At 39.0% G+C, this 14,216-nt stretch overlaps 1 protein-coding gene across 1 annotated transcript in view; it reads right to left on the bottom strand.

The window, feature by feature from the left end:
* The window catches only part of LOC129060974 (carbonic anhydrase 13-like), a 36,613-nt gene extending 22,697 nt beyond the window's left edge, over positions 1-13,916 (bottom strand). The window contains exons 1-3 of the mRNA XM_054561549.2: positions 13,880-13,916; positions 9,027-9,222; positions 480-600 (exon numbers count right to left, since the gene is read on the bottom strand). Coding sequence (XP_054417524.2) covers positions 480-600; positions 9,027-9,222; positions 13,880-13,916 — 354 coding nt within the window. The remainder of the gene's footprint in view (positions 1-479; positions 601-9,026; positions 9,223-13,879) is intronic.
* Between the last annotated feature and the right edge of the window lie 300 nt (positions 13,917-14,216).

Below are 14,216 nucleotides of genomic sequence, written 5' to 3'. Positions count from 1 at the left end.
TGCCATTTACCTATTTAAATATTACCTATTTAATGTGGTCTTTACATATTAGTGGATATTTGTATCTGGATGAAATATGACCACATTTGGACATAAGACAAATGTTTCTTTCTCTCTCTTCTCACTGGCCTTTCAGTAGATAGAAGCAATTTGTAATTTGCTATCAGACAGATCTAGATTTAAACCTGTCTCAATGCTTCCTTGCTGGATAAATTACTTAATCTCTCCAGCAACCAGTTTACTCATTTCTAAAATGGGAACATATAACCCTAAGCTCTCAGGGTTGGTTTAAGGCTTAGGAGGGCAACATTTGAAACTCTCATATTCATAAACTCTCATATTGAATGATTAAAGCAATTTCAGACACTAAGATACCTAATTGGCTCAGGATCTATTTGGAATCAGTAAAGTTGTCTCTGTACCCCTTAAATCCCACCATGTAGGAAAACTGTGAATCACAGATATGTCTGATGGCTTACCTCTGCAGCATAGCTCACTCCATCTACTATGTGCTCGGAGCCATGATCATCAGCAGACCCCCAGTGAAGGTGAAACTGCCGTAACCTGTAGCTTCCAGTGAGAGGACCACCACGCAGAACTAAACAACGACATGTTTTACATTGTTAGCAAGAAAAAAATATTTAAATAAGCTGCTCAAACCACAACATCTCCCTGAATTACTCCATACATTCATGTCCTCCAAGGAATTTTTTACAAATGTGTCATTTGCTTTGCTGACAAGAATACCACTTTTAAATATGTGTAGATTGAAAATAGAACATTTTTAAAAGCTTAAAGCATCCACAATACAGATTTTTATGGAACACCTGGGAAATCATAACAGACATGCTGGTTAGAAAGGCATAGAAATTAGGACTTCTGAAAGGTAAAGAATGCTTGTGTTTACCTGAGGATACGTCAGCCTGTCTGAATAAGGATGTGACATGCAGCGCGGTCCAGTTTGAGCTTGGTAGAGCAGTGCAGCATTGTGGTTAGGGCACAGCCTTCAGCAATTAGAAGGCCTACACTCATGCTGCCTTTTCCTAATTATGTGATCTTGAACAAACTCTAACTTCTTTTTTTTTTTCTTGAGACAAGGTCTCGCCCTGTTGCCCAAGCTGATGCAATCACGGCTCATTGCAACCTCTAACTTCTGGGCTCAATTCGTCCTCCCACTTTAGCCTCCCCAGTAGCTAGAACTACAGGTGTGCACCACTACACCCAGCTAATTTTTTTTTTGTTTTTGTTTTTTGTTTTTTTTGTAGAGACAGGGTCTCACTATGTTATCCAGGCTGGTCTCAAACTCCTGGCCTCAAGCGATCCTCCCAAAGTGCTATGATTACAGGCATGAGCTACCACACCTGGCCACAAACCCTAACTTCTAAGCTTTATCTTCCAAGTGTAAAAACAAGATAGTAATAGGATCTCCTCCTAATGCTGTCATTAAAACAGAAGAAAAATTGAACACAAAGCACTTATTACTACCTGACACACAGTCAACACAATCAACACAGTTTTTTTTACTGTAAAAACAGGCAAAGCAAGCATACCTTTTGTCCTTAAATTCTATATTCTTGGGGAAATGTGAAATATAGGACAAAAATAATTTTTCAAAAATCTGTCATATCTTTGTCACTTTGACAAAGTACATTTGAGTAATTTCCTCAGTAAATATGATCTCTAAAACTATGACAATAAATCATATCTTAAGTATATAGAAAAGCTTCTTAATAGAAAACATAGTCCTAAATTGTCTCATCCTAATTAATCTTTATTGGGCATGTTTAAAGCATATGGGAGAATCAGGAAGCACTGGAAGCTAAATATACCGTAAGCATTATTAAATTTCCATGAACAGTCTTGGCATGGTGGCTCACACCTGTAATCCCAGTAATTTGGGAAGCCAAGGAGGGAGGATCGCTTGAGCCCAGGAGTTCAAGACCAGCCTGGGCAACATAGAAAGACCCCATCTTATTATTTAAATATATATTTATATTTATATACATTTAATATGTATATATTTAATATAAATATATATCTTTGATATTTAATATCTGTATATAGAAATATTATATATATTTTTTTTAGCTGGGTGTGGTGGTTCACACCTGTAATCCCAGCACTTTGGGAGGCTGAGGCAGGTGGATCACTTGAGGTCAGGGGTCTGAGACCAGCCTGGCCAACATGGTGAAACCCTGTCTCTACAAAAAGAAAAAAAAAATACAAAAATTAACCAAAAGTGCTCACTTGAACCCAGAAAGCAGAGGTTGCAGTGTTTTGGGGTTTGGTATTTTTTTTTTTTTTGAGACAAGGTCTCTCTCTGTTGCCCAGGCTGGAGTACAGTGGGGCTCAAACTCGCAGCCTCAATTAATCCTCCCACATCAGCCTCCCTAGCGGCTGGGACTACAGGCGCACACAGCTACGTCCAGCTAGTTGTATTTTTTTTTTTTGCAGTGATGGGGTTTCATCATATTGCCCAGGCTGGTCTCAAACTCCTGGTCTCAAGTGATCCTCCTGCCTCAGCCTCGCAAATTGCTGGGATTACAGGTGTGAGCCACCATACCAGCCTTAAATTTGACTGTTTAAAAATTTTGGTAATTTGCTAACCCTAGCCATTTTCCTAAACTACACTGTAGTCAGCTGTCTTGAATGACAAGCAAGCTGGCAACAGGATCTGTTTGCTCACGCATTTACTCTCTGCCAATTAGGATACAAATTCCTTTAAGGCAGAAACTGTTTTGGTCCCCTGTATCTCCAGTGCCCAGAGAGTACTTGAATCAATTAATATTACCACGATAAAATAAGAGACGTCACCTGTTAAAGCACTCTTCCACAAACTTTAGTTTGTAGGGATGCTACTGAAGTTACCTGGGAATCACTAAAAACTAAGTTCTTAGGACTAGTGAACCTGAGAATAATCACTTTATGGTAAACTTGTTCTCTGAAGTAAAGATACATGAACAGCACATCTGCAATTTGCTTGGAATCTAGAGAAACAAGAGCCAAGAGAACAAATCTGCCAGGATTACACCGAGAGAAAGACAGAGAGGGAGAGAGAGAGAGAGAAACCAAAGGACATAGATGTTCCCACTCAGTACGACCTTGTATTATTTAGGGAGTCAGAAGAACCTTCATTAAGTCTGGCTTATTTTACTCAGAGCATATACACACCAAGCTACTCTCTCATTCAACAATTATTAAGAGCTTACGATGGGCTAGCAATTATTCAATACTAAATATTCAATGATAAACAAGTTTCTCCTTATCCTTAAGAAACTTAGTCTAGTGAAGGAAACAAATAATCATAATAGAGCTTTATATAATTGTCACATTGTCATAGGTTACCAATTCATTTCCTAGCTATCTTGGCTCCTGGGGGGATTATACACCTATGGTATGTCCACCTACTAAATCTTTTTCTGTTTGTTGTTTGTTTTTGTTTTTGTTTTTGTTTTAAGAATATATAGCGTAAGATCTTGGGAATAATTTGTTTGACTTCAGGCAGTTACCTAGAACTAGATAATGGAAGCATGACTGAGAAATTGGCATTTTCTAGAGATAAAAATTAAAGAACAATCACTGAATTCATCAAGTTACTGCTCTTCCTAGCAGGACTTTCTTAATCAGAATACAACTTTCTTTTTGATATCTTTTTAAAATTTCAGCACACGTGTTTTATCCACAAAAAGAACACACACCATTATTGTTAGTAGTAGTAGTTACTCATTGTTATTGAGCGCCTACTATAATCCAAGAACTATTTCATTTATAAAATACAAAAATTAGTACCACATATTTTTTAAAAATAAAGGTTCCAACAATGAATAATGCTTAACTATTTAAGTGGTAAATGGTAAAAATTAATTGATTTCTGGTGGTTTGTAACTTTATTGAGAGTTAATCTGTGTATGCTAAGGTACCCTAATGCTATGTCATGGTATTTTCCATGTCTTTCCATCATACAAGTGTTGTTTTTTTTTTTTTTTTTTTTTTTGTAACTTAAACACACATGTATTGAGCACCTACCATGTGCCAGGCACCATGCTAGGTAGGTAAGTAAGACATAGTTGTTGCTCATAGAGAGCTTTAGCTAAATGGAAAGACAGAGAAGCCAACTAGCAGTTACAACATAATGTGGAGAGTTCTGTGTTAGGAAAACTCCAGGATGCCCTGGGAGCCATAGCAAGGGTGGTAGGGCCTCAGGTGAGGTTCCCAAAGCAGCGAGATACTGTTTGAGTCCAGGAAGACCAGGAGCTCAGGTGAGAACAGCCTTGTCTTTCTTCTTCAAACTACTATTTCCCCTGTATATTACAGCCAACTGGAAGTCTTCCTGAAGAATTTCATGAGCCAGGCATGGCACAGTGACTCATGCCTATAATCCCAGCACTTTGGAAGGCCAAGGCAGGTGGATTACTTGAGGCCAGGAGTTGCAGACCAACTTGACCAACATGGCGAAACCCTGTCTCTACAAAAAATGCCAGGAGTTCGAGACCAGCTTGACCAACATGGTGAAACCCTGTCTCTACTAAAAATACAAAAAATTAGTTGGGCATGGTGACATGCGCCTGTAATCCCAGCTACTCAGGAGGCTGAGGTGGGAGAATCACTTGAACCCAGGAGGCAGAGGTTGTAGTGAGCTGAGATTGCACCACTGCACTCTAGCCTGGGTGACAGAGTGAGACCTTGTCTTAAAAAAAAAAAAAAAAAAAAAAATTCATGAGCTAGGCATGGTAGTGTGTGACCGAGTGGGGAGAAGCAGTGGAGCCCAGGAGTTCTGGGCTTCAGTGAGTTATGGCTGGGCAGCTGCATTCCAGCCTGGGAACAAAGCAAGTGAAGAAAAGAAAGAGAGAGAGAGAGAAGCAGAAGGAGGAGGAAGGAGGGAAGGAGGAAGGAAGGGAAAAATTTCACATCCACCTCCTCCCTTTTGCTCTCTTTTGAAAGGATTTTTGGGTAGTACTCTAAAGGTTTAACTACGGAGCATGGATGTGTCCAGCCAAACACGCCCTCCAAGGACTATGAGGAAGATTTCATGCCTGTGGTTTATTGACATGCCTGAGGTGGGATTCAGGGTTAATCCTGGTCAAAAATGGCTTCTTTACAAAATGGAAACTGTTTTATTCAAATTAATGTGGTTTGCTACAGAAAGTATCTTTGTGTTTTTTATAGTTTACCAAAAATAAAAAAAAAAAAAAAAACCAGCAAAAACTTGTTTAACTATGGTGATTTCTTCTTTTTAATTGATTTAATCTCCCAAGTCACCATGAAACAATCTCTTTTGGTTTATCTTGAGAAAAGAAGAATAAGAATCATGACCCATATTTACATAGCTACTGTCTCAGAGGACTACAAAGTACTTTATGGATATTTTCAATTAATCCTGGTAATTTTATTGTGAACTAGATAGGAAAAGGATCTTCATTTAAAAGAAAGAGCACACACTACTGATGACTAAGTGTCAAATCTGGAAACATAAATTGATTTCACTGATTAACCCGAAGTAGAAGGAAAATGACAGGAAGAGAAAAACAGAAGAGAGAGAGAGAAACCTGGGTTCTCACAGAGCAAAGTAGAGTAGAAAATTTTTACACTATGAATGTCTGAATTTATAAAAAATATACTTAAAGTTTTAGATGAAGTAAAATGTCATCATTTCTTATTCTAAAATGAGGAATGAGTAGCTTTACTTTTTTTTTTTTGAGATGGAATCTTGCTCTGTTGCCCAGGCTGGAGTGCAGTGGCATGATCTTGGCTCACTGCAATCTGCACCTCCTGGGTTCCAGCCATTCTCCTACCTCAGCCTCCTGAGTATCTGGGATTACAGGTGTGTGTCACCACTCCTGGCTAATTTTTGTATTTTAGTAGAGACAGGGTTTCACCATGTTGGCCAGGCTGGTCTCGAACTCTTGACCTCAGTTGATCTGCCCACCTCGGCCTCTGAAAGTGCTGGGATTACAGATGTGAGCCACCACACGAGGCCTTATTTTTTAATTTATTTATCTTTTTATTTTCTGAGACAGCTTCACTTTTTAAATGTTTGACATATTGTAAACAGTAACAAACTACACTTATGGGTGGTATAAACTTTGTATTTAGAAGACTTGGACACCTTTACAATATATCTATTACATTAACCACAAGAGATGGGGTCTCCCTATGTTGCCCAGCTGCCCTCAAACTCCTGGGCCTAACTAATCATCCTCCTTCCTCAGTAGTGGGGTCTACCAGTGTGTGTCAGCATGCCTGACTTAACCACTTTTATTAACATAGATTCACAAAACCGAGGGGTTGAAAGAAATATAGTTGAACATGTATATAAAAGGCCAGGTCCCTCCTTACTTGGCATTTCCTCCAAAAAGTTGAAAATACCATCTATTTATTTGTCTTTATGCATTTTTTACAATGCTTTGATGAAAATGTACTACTTAGGCCAGTGTAGTGGCTCCCAGCACTTTGGGAGACTGAGGCAGGCGGATCCGTTGAGCCCCTGAGTTCAAGATCAGCCTGGGCAATATGGCAAAACCTTTTCTCTATGAAAAATACAAAAATTAGCTGGGCACGGGAGCACTTGCCTGTGGTCCCAGCTACTCAGGAGGCTGAGGCAGAAGGATTGCTTGAGCCCAGGAGGTCAAGGCTGCAGTGAGCCATGATTGCACCACTGCACTCCAGCCTAGGCAGCAGAGTGAGACGTTGTCCCAAAAAAAAATAAATAAATAAATAAGAAAAAAAAGGCCGGGCGCAGTGGCTCACACCTGTAATCCCAGCACTTTGGGAGGCCGAGGCGGGCGAATCACCTGAGGTCAGGAGTTCGAGACCAGCCTGATTAACATGGAGAAACCACGTCTCTACTAAAAACACAAAATTGGCTGGGCATGGTGGCACATGCCTGTAATCCCAGCTACTTGGGGGGCGGAGGCAGGAGAATTGCTTGAACCCGGAAGGCACAGGTTGTGATGAGCCAAGATTGTGCCATTGCACTCCAGCCTGGGCAACAAGAGTGAAACTCCATCTCAAAAAAAAAGAAAAAAATCTTACCACTTTTATGAATTTGACAAATATGAAGAAGAAATGTGGTTGGGCTTATAATTTTTACTAACAATAAGGCTTTACATAAATACAAGATATTACTACTAATCTAAATCTAGGCTCAATTAATAAGTAAAAACTTTCAATTAAGGATTTTTAAAAATTAACTATATTTTTTCATTAATATAGCAAATACAGCATCATCCTGATCTTAGATTAAAAATAAAAACAATCTGTCAGAGGCCCTAAAAAGTGTTTCCAAATATGATTCTCTCTAATACTTTATCTCATCTTACATTTAAACTTGATACCTTGGGCAGAATCTCTGCTTGGGCAGTAGATAGTCTGAAGAAGGATTAAACATTCATATCAAGGAAATGTTTTTTCATCACTTACTTAATAAATTAACAAATAATCTATGAGTCCATTATTTATTCATGGTGTGAAAGACACTATCCCAAGAACTAATCATTAAACAAAATGATTACATGTTCTAGAAAAAAGTACTAATAGGGAATATACAGTAAAAAAGTTTCATGCATTTATTTTTTTAAAAAATTAAGCTTCTACTTTCCCTCCCTTCAATGTCCATTGTTAGCAGAATGGTACATAAATTATGATACAAGCATAGCTAATACAATTCAACTTTTAAAATTATTTTATTTTTATTTTTATCTTTGGAGACAGGATCTTGCTCTGTCACCCAGGCTGAGTCCAGTGGTGCTATCATGGCTCATTGCAGGCTTGACCTTCTGAAGTCAAGCAATCCTCCTGCCTCAGCCTCCAGAGTAGCTGGGACTACAGGCACACCCCACCATGCCTGATTAATGTTTTATTTTTTGTAGAGATAAGTTCTCACTATGTTGCCCAAGCTGGTCTTGAACTCCTGGACATAAGCAATCCTCCCACCTCAGCCTCTCAAAGTGCTGGGATTATACATGTGAGCCACCACACCCGGCTGCAGTTTAGCTTTTTAAACAAGATATATTTTAATCTGGAAAGATGTCTATAAAATATTTTTAAACGGGAAAAAATTTCAGAGTTATATAGCATTATTCCAAATGTATTTTTAATAAGAAAATGCAAAACAAGGATGATACACATGTATGTATACATAACTAAGCACCGAAATATTATGGAAGAAATGACATTAGTTACTTCAGGAGAGATTGTGGGAAGAAAGAGACATTAATATTTGTCATATGTTCCCATATTGTTTTATTTACTATGAGTGGATATTACTTTGGCAATTAAAGTAACAGAATAAGATTTTTTTTAAACTAACCTTTTTCTATTAAAGCATGTACTAAATGGCATTATAGGTTTGCAAATAATGCTAAAATAATTATGGCTAAAACTTTGCAGAAACAAATCATGAAATATCTATAAAAACTATTAAACTTCAATATTTTTATAATGGTAAATGCTAAGTGAAGTTATCATAACAAGCTAAGGTCAATTTTAAATTATCATGCAACATATCCTTTTCCAAATACTCTTTATTATTTTAAGGTAAGATTATCTGAAGGTTCAAATATATAACAAGATATCTTAATTCACACGAAGAAAAAATATGCTTCAATTTGACAAATTCCAGGTCTAGCAAAAACAAAACATGAAAGATTAGAGAGTGTATTCTGGGCGCGGTGGCTCACGCCTGTAATCCCAGCACTTTGGGAGGCCGAGGCAGGCAGATCACGAAGTCAGGAGATCAAGACCATCCTGGCCAACATGGTGAAACCCTGTCTCTACTAAAAATACAAAAAAAGTAGCTGGGTATAGTGGCGTGCGCCTGTAATCCCAGTTACTCGGGAGGCTGAGGCAGGAGAATCGCTTGAACTTAGGAGGCGGAGGTTGCAATAAGCCGAGATCGCGCCACTACACTTCAGCCTGGCGACAGAGCGAGCCTCCGTCTCAAAAAAAGAAAAAAAAAAAACGGTGTAGTCTAATCATTCAAACCCTTCACCCACCACCACACACACACAAAAAAGAAAAGCCATCCTGATTTGTTCTCTGTGTCATCAAAGTCAATATTGAAGGAATGGCCGCTGTTGCTGATGATTTTAGCTGACCTTGGGTCATACTTGATACTAAGTGGTCGGAGGGAAGAGTCATATTTCACTTCTTTGGTTTTAGTCTCAATCGGAGATTGCTGATCACCATCAGCAATAGGGAAAAATTCCTTCCAGTGAATACGACCTTAAATACATAGGACCAAAAGAAAAGGATTAAATTAGTTATTTCTTCAACAAACATACATTGAGTATAACACACTGTGCTTGAAATTGAAGAAAACACAAAGATTAATAAAATGAGATTCTTGTCTTCAGGACCTTGGCATCTAATTGTTTTTTTTACAAGATTAGTTGTTTTTATTATAGATGTGGGAAACTCTTGGTGTGCCTTAAGTCATATTCAGAATTAAAGTAACGCTTGTAGACAAAAGAGTCTGTAAATTTTATAAAGTACTCTCCAAAGGTAACCTTCTACCAAACTAAAAACAATAATACAATTCATCATTGAAAACAATGACATTCAGTCTCAGCTCCAAGAATGAGCTGTTGCTCCAGAGTTCAAGTTTGCAGACTGGAAGAGTCAAAAAAAGCTGGGAAAGCCATAAAGCAAAGAAAGGTTGTCATTCTTAAAGATGCTGTGCTTACTTCTTTATTCTTCCTTCTATCACTCAGTGCTATCTTCTAGTGTCACTCAGGCCTCCACTCAACTACTTGTGATGTGCAACAGGCATACCAAGGAAACATACAAATTTTTCACCTAGGATAATCCAAATAAAATGGCTGCACCGTGTCAGGAAATGTAATATTGTTGATTATCTGCAGTGGAGTCAGATTGTAATTTATTTCTCTGTTTCTTCATTTCAGAAGGTTCTTCTATGGTTATTTTGCCAATGTTACATTTGAATTTCAACACAAGAGAAAGGTGTCATCCTGGTCCTCTATTCAAAACGTCAAAATCGTATCAATTTCACAAATCAGACATGTTAGGGAAATTGAAACGAGCCAATCAGCTGACAGTTCCCTTTTCAATCCTCTTCACTTCTTTGGAAGACTCTATAAAGTCTTGCCTCTCAAAATCAGCAGCAAAACTGTAGTTTCATGTAAGTTCCACGTCATTCTATAGATGTGAGTCACTTTATAGGTTATAGGTTCTTATTCTCTCTACTATTCCTGAAATTTATACAGCTATCACCACCTACACTGGGCTACTGACTAAGGTTTACCCACCAACTTTGCTAACCAATCTTTCACTAAAAATTAAGTACTAATTAAAACATCATAGCATGACAATTAATTAAACATGTTACTAATACAACCAAAAACATTTTAAAATGATAAAATTTAGAGTGATATTTAAAGAAATGCAATATATCACAATCATCAACAAACTTTAAAGCATAAAATTCTAAATGTTTTTTATTTTTTTTTGAGACAGGTTCTTGCTCTGTTGCCCAGGCTGGAATGCAGAGGTGTGATCTCAGCTCACTGCAGCCTCAACTTCCCAGACTCAAACAATCCTTCCACCTCAGCCTCCCAAGTAGCTAAGAGTACAGGTGTGCACCACCACACCCAGCTACTTTTATAAAAAACTTTTTTTGTTGAAAGTCTCACTAAAGGCTGGTCTCAAACTCATGGGCTCAAGTGACCTGCATGTCTCAGCTTCCTGAATTGTTGGGATTACAGGCATGAGCCACCACGCCTGGCCCAAACTCTAAATCTAATACTGCTTACTATGCCTCATTTTTGCAAAAGAGAACTCACACATACATACATTCTTTCATATATCCTTCAGGCACAAAAAGTCATAGCATAAATATATAACTACACACTCAGCTTAAAAGATGTCATCTGACAAACTGGACTTCAAAGCCACTTGAGCATCAAAAGTCCTTGCTTAGAATGTATTACAGAAAAAGCCTTGTTTATTCAATACTTTTACCATCTTTCTGAGTACTTTTTCTATATATAACCTAGATCTTTTTTCCCCCTTAATTCAGAAAAAGCCTTCTATTTCACTGCCACCAAGTAAGAGTTAACCTAACAAAAATTCAATTTCAAATACGCAATGCATGTGTCACAACATGCAGGTGACATTCTTCCAATCAATAGAGTTGCTTTCTTCTCCTAATTGCTTTGCTCTCCTATTTCCAGTCATTTATAAACAGAACTATTTTTAAAAGAAGTCAAACCAAAATAAAATAAAAGTAATAATACTTTGTATCACATTCCCAATATTATCTACTAACTACCATAGTCAGTTCAGTACCCTGCCTCTTAAAGAAGTCCCCTTTTTCAATCTTTCCAAAAAAAATTTCCTCCTCCTCCTCCTCCTCCTTGTCCCCCCCATGACCCTGCAGGCTAGTCTGGAACTCCTGGCCTCAGGCAATCCTCCCATCTCAGTCTTTTGAGTAGCTAGGATTACAGGTGGAAGCCACCAGAATTCTTTTATTTATTTATTTATTTTTTGAGATGGAGTTTCGCTCTTGTTGCCCAGGCTGGAGCGCAATGGCGTGATCTCGGCTCACTGCAACCTCTGCCTCCCAGGTTCAAGCAATTCTCCTGCCTCAGCCCCCCAAGTAGCTGGGATTACAGGCATGCGCCACCACGCCCAGCTAATTTTGTATTTTTAGTAGAAACGAGATTTCTCCATGTTGGTCAGGCTGGCCTTGAACTTCCAATCTCAGGTGATCCACCCACCTTGGCCTCCCAAATTGCTGGGATTACAGGTATGAGCCACCGCACCCGGCCAGCATAATTCTTAATTAGAGATATGTGGTGGTTGCTCAACTGATTTAGGAACTTTTAAATACCTACAGTGATATACACTTTTCAGTGATGTCACATTCCCTAAACTAAACATAATAAAGTAGTTAAAGTTTAGGGGAAGAATCCTAAGTTATTTGTGAAGGCAGTACCCTTTCAGGGCTTCAAGTCTTGATGTTTCATTTTATCAGTGTTGCTATTCCCAGCTTAAGTTTCCTTTTATCTGCTCAGTCACCGGTTTTACCAATGTTTGTGGCTCATGCCTGTAATTCCAGTACTTTGGGAGGCCAAGGCAGGTGGATCACTTGATGTCTGGAGTTCTAGACCAGCCAGGCCAACATGACGAAACCTTGTCTCTACTAAAAAGTCAAAAATTAGCCAGGCATGGTGGCTCGTGCCTATAATCCCAGCTACTTGGTGGGGCTGAGGCTGGAGAATTGCTTGAACCCAGGAGATGGAGATGGCAGTGAGCCAAGATAGTGCCACTGCACTCCAGCCTGGGCAACAGGGCAAGACTCGTCTCAAAAACAATAAACAAACAAACAAAAAACTTGCCTAGTTAGTAGATAATACATTTCCAATAGGATTTTCCCAATCTTTCTGTGAAGACCACACCTTTTAGTAAGGATGTTGTATTCAGAGAGAGATTGCATCTAAAAGAAGGGAATGGCTAATTCCTAACAGAACAATTCCTAACAGAAATACAAAATCACTCCTTATTAATGGCTTTGCTAAGATGAATTTTTAAAATTCCTGAAATAAGCTTCATTCAGGTGAATAATTTCTAACCTACTAAAGAGTAATCAATATCCATTGATTGAAATACCCTTCTTCTTCCTAACTACCATAAAGGCGCAGTTGGGACTCAATGACTATTAAATAACTCTAATAAAAACGACTTCAGCAGAGAGGGAAATGAAAAAAGATTTGTCATATTTTCCCCCTAAACATTCACTGGAAATTAGCAAAATGTAAGATTATAATTATGGCCTTAATCAAGAAGAAATCTGACTATATACCTTTTATTATTAAAGTTATAAATGTCACCTGCTGCCATTTTTAAACTAGCATGTTTAAAAACAGGCTACAATTAGAAATTAAACAGGCTACAATTAGAAATGGAATTTTTCTGTTAGTTTGTGAAATTAAACTTTCTATAAAATTTGACCATTCTATACTGTTTAATCATGTACATGCTAATAGAAGGAAAGTATTATTGTCACTGCGATTATTTCAAATAATGATTATTTAAACAATCAGTTCAGTTTAACGTAGGAACAAGAAAAAATGTTTTACTTTTGATAATGTGTGATATACAAGAAGAAAAGTGTATGTCATTATTATTTATCCTATTAATACATTTCTATCAATGAATTATAATTTCAGTAATCCTTTGCTCACCCTGCAAGGATGAGCGTGGAAAGAGAGGAAGAGTGGAGAAGTAGCCCACAATGTAACTTCATTTCCCAGCGAGAACCTGAACCCTTACTAAAGTCCCCAGTAGTAGTCAGCCAACTGCAAATTGCTGTGGGAATATTTACAGTAACAGCTATTAGGAAACATGCAGTATTTTGTTTGCCACGAAGCCAACTTAATCTTCAGTGTCACAATGCAAGCTAAGATTTCCTAAATATATTTTCAAAGATTTTCTATGATTTGTTTCTCCTAAGTGAATAGTGAGCTTAAAAGACTGAAAGCGAACTTGTCCTTATTTCATTAAAGTGTGTCATCAGACTTCTAATCTCCAAGCCTGTAATTGATAAGTGGCTGTTACTAGGCAAAGTCCTTGGCTTTTCAGATGAAGGTGAACGCACACGTATGAACACTTGGGAGTTTGGGGAATCCTGATAGAGATAACACACACCATCGCTCACATCCACTACCAACAACCCGTCTACCCTGACAAGACTGCTCTCCGCTGCCTGCACTGGGCTCCGAGTTGTGCTGCTTAGTTTAAAGAGGAACCGAAAAGTTTCTCAATGTGCGAGCCCAGTGTGTGGTCGGGGAGCGCAGGGGCGTCGCGCTAGTCCTCTCGCCCCCCGCACAAAGCCCGCCTTGGATCAGGAAAAGGCTCTCACCGTTGTGCTCGCGGTATCCCCAGCTGAGCCTCAACATCGTCCCTCGGGGTGGAAGGCAGGGGAAGATGTGACTGAGCAGCGAGAGAGCGGAGGGAGCAGGGAGGGGCCCCGGAGGGAGCCTGCTGGGGCGGGACCGCGGGGCGCCGGCGGCCGGAGTGCGAGACCGTGAACCCGGCCCTGGGCGCTCCCGCCTGCGTCCTCCAGGAGGCAGAGGGGTGCGGGGAAGGCGCCCGCGCCGCTGGCTGAGTCCTGGGCGCGAGTTGTTCATAGTTTGGACTCGGTAATGAGATATTTGAGTTAGAGAGAGAGACGGAGAGAGAAAGGTTTCCGGGGGGAA

Source organism: Pongo abelii, chromosome 7, assembly GCF_028885655.2.
Source record: "Pongo abelii isolate AG06213 chromosome 7, NHGRI_mPonAbe1-v2.0_pri, whole genome shotgun sequence".
NCBI lineage: Eukaryota > Metazoa > Chordata > Mammalia > Primates > Hominidae > Pongo > Pongo abelii.
Note: the sequence above shows the minus strand (reverse complement) of the source record. Positions and strands in the feature narration are given on the sequence as shown.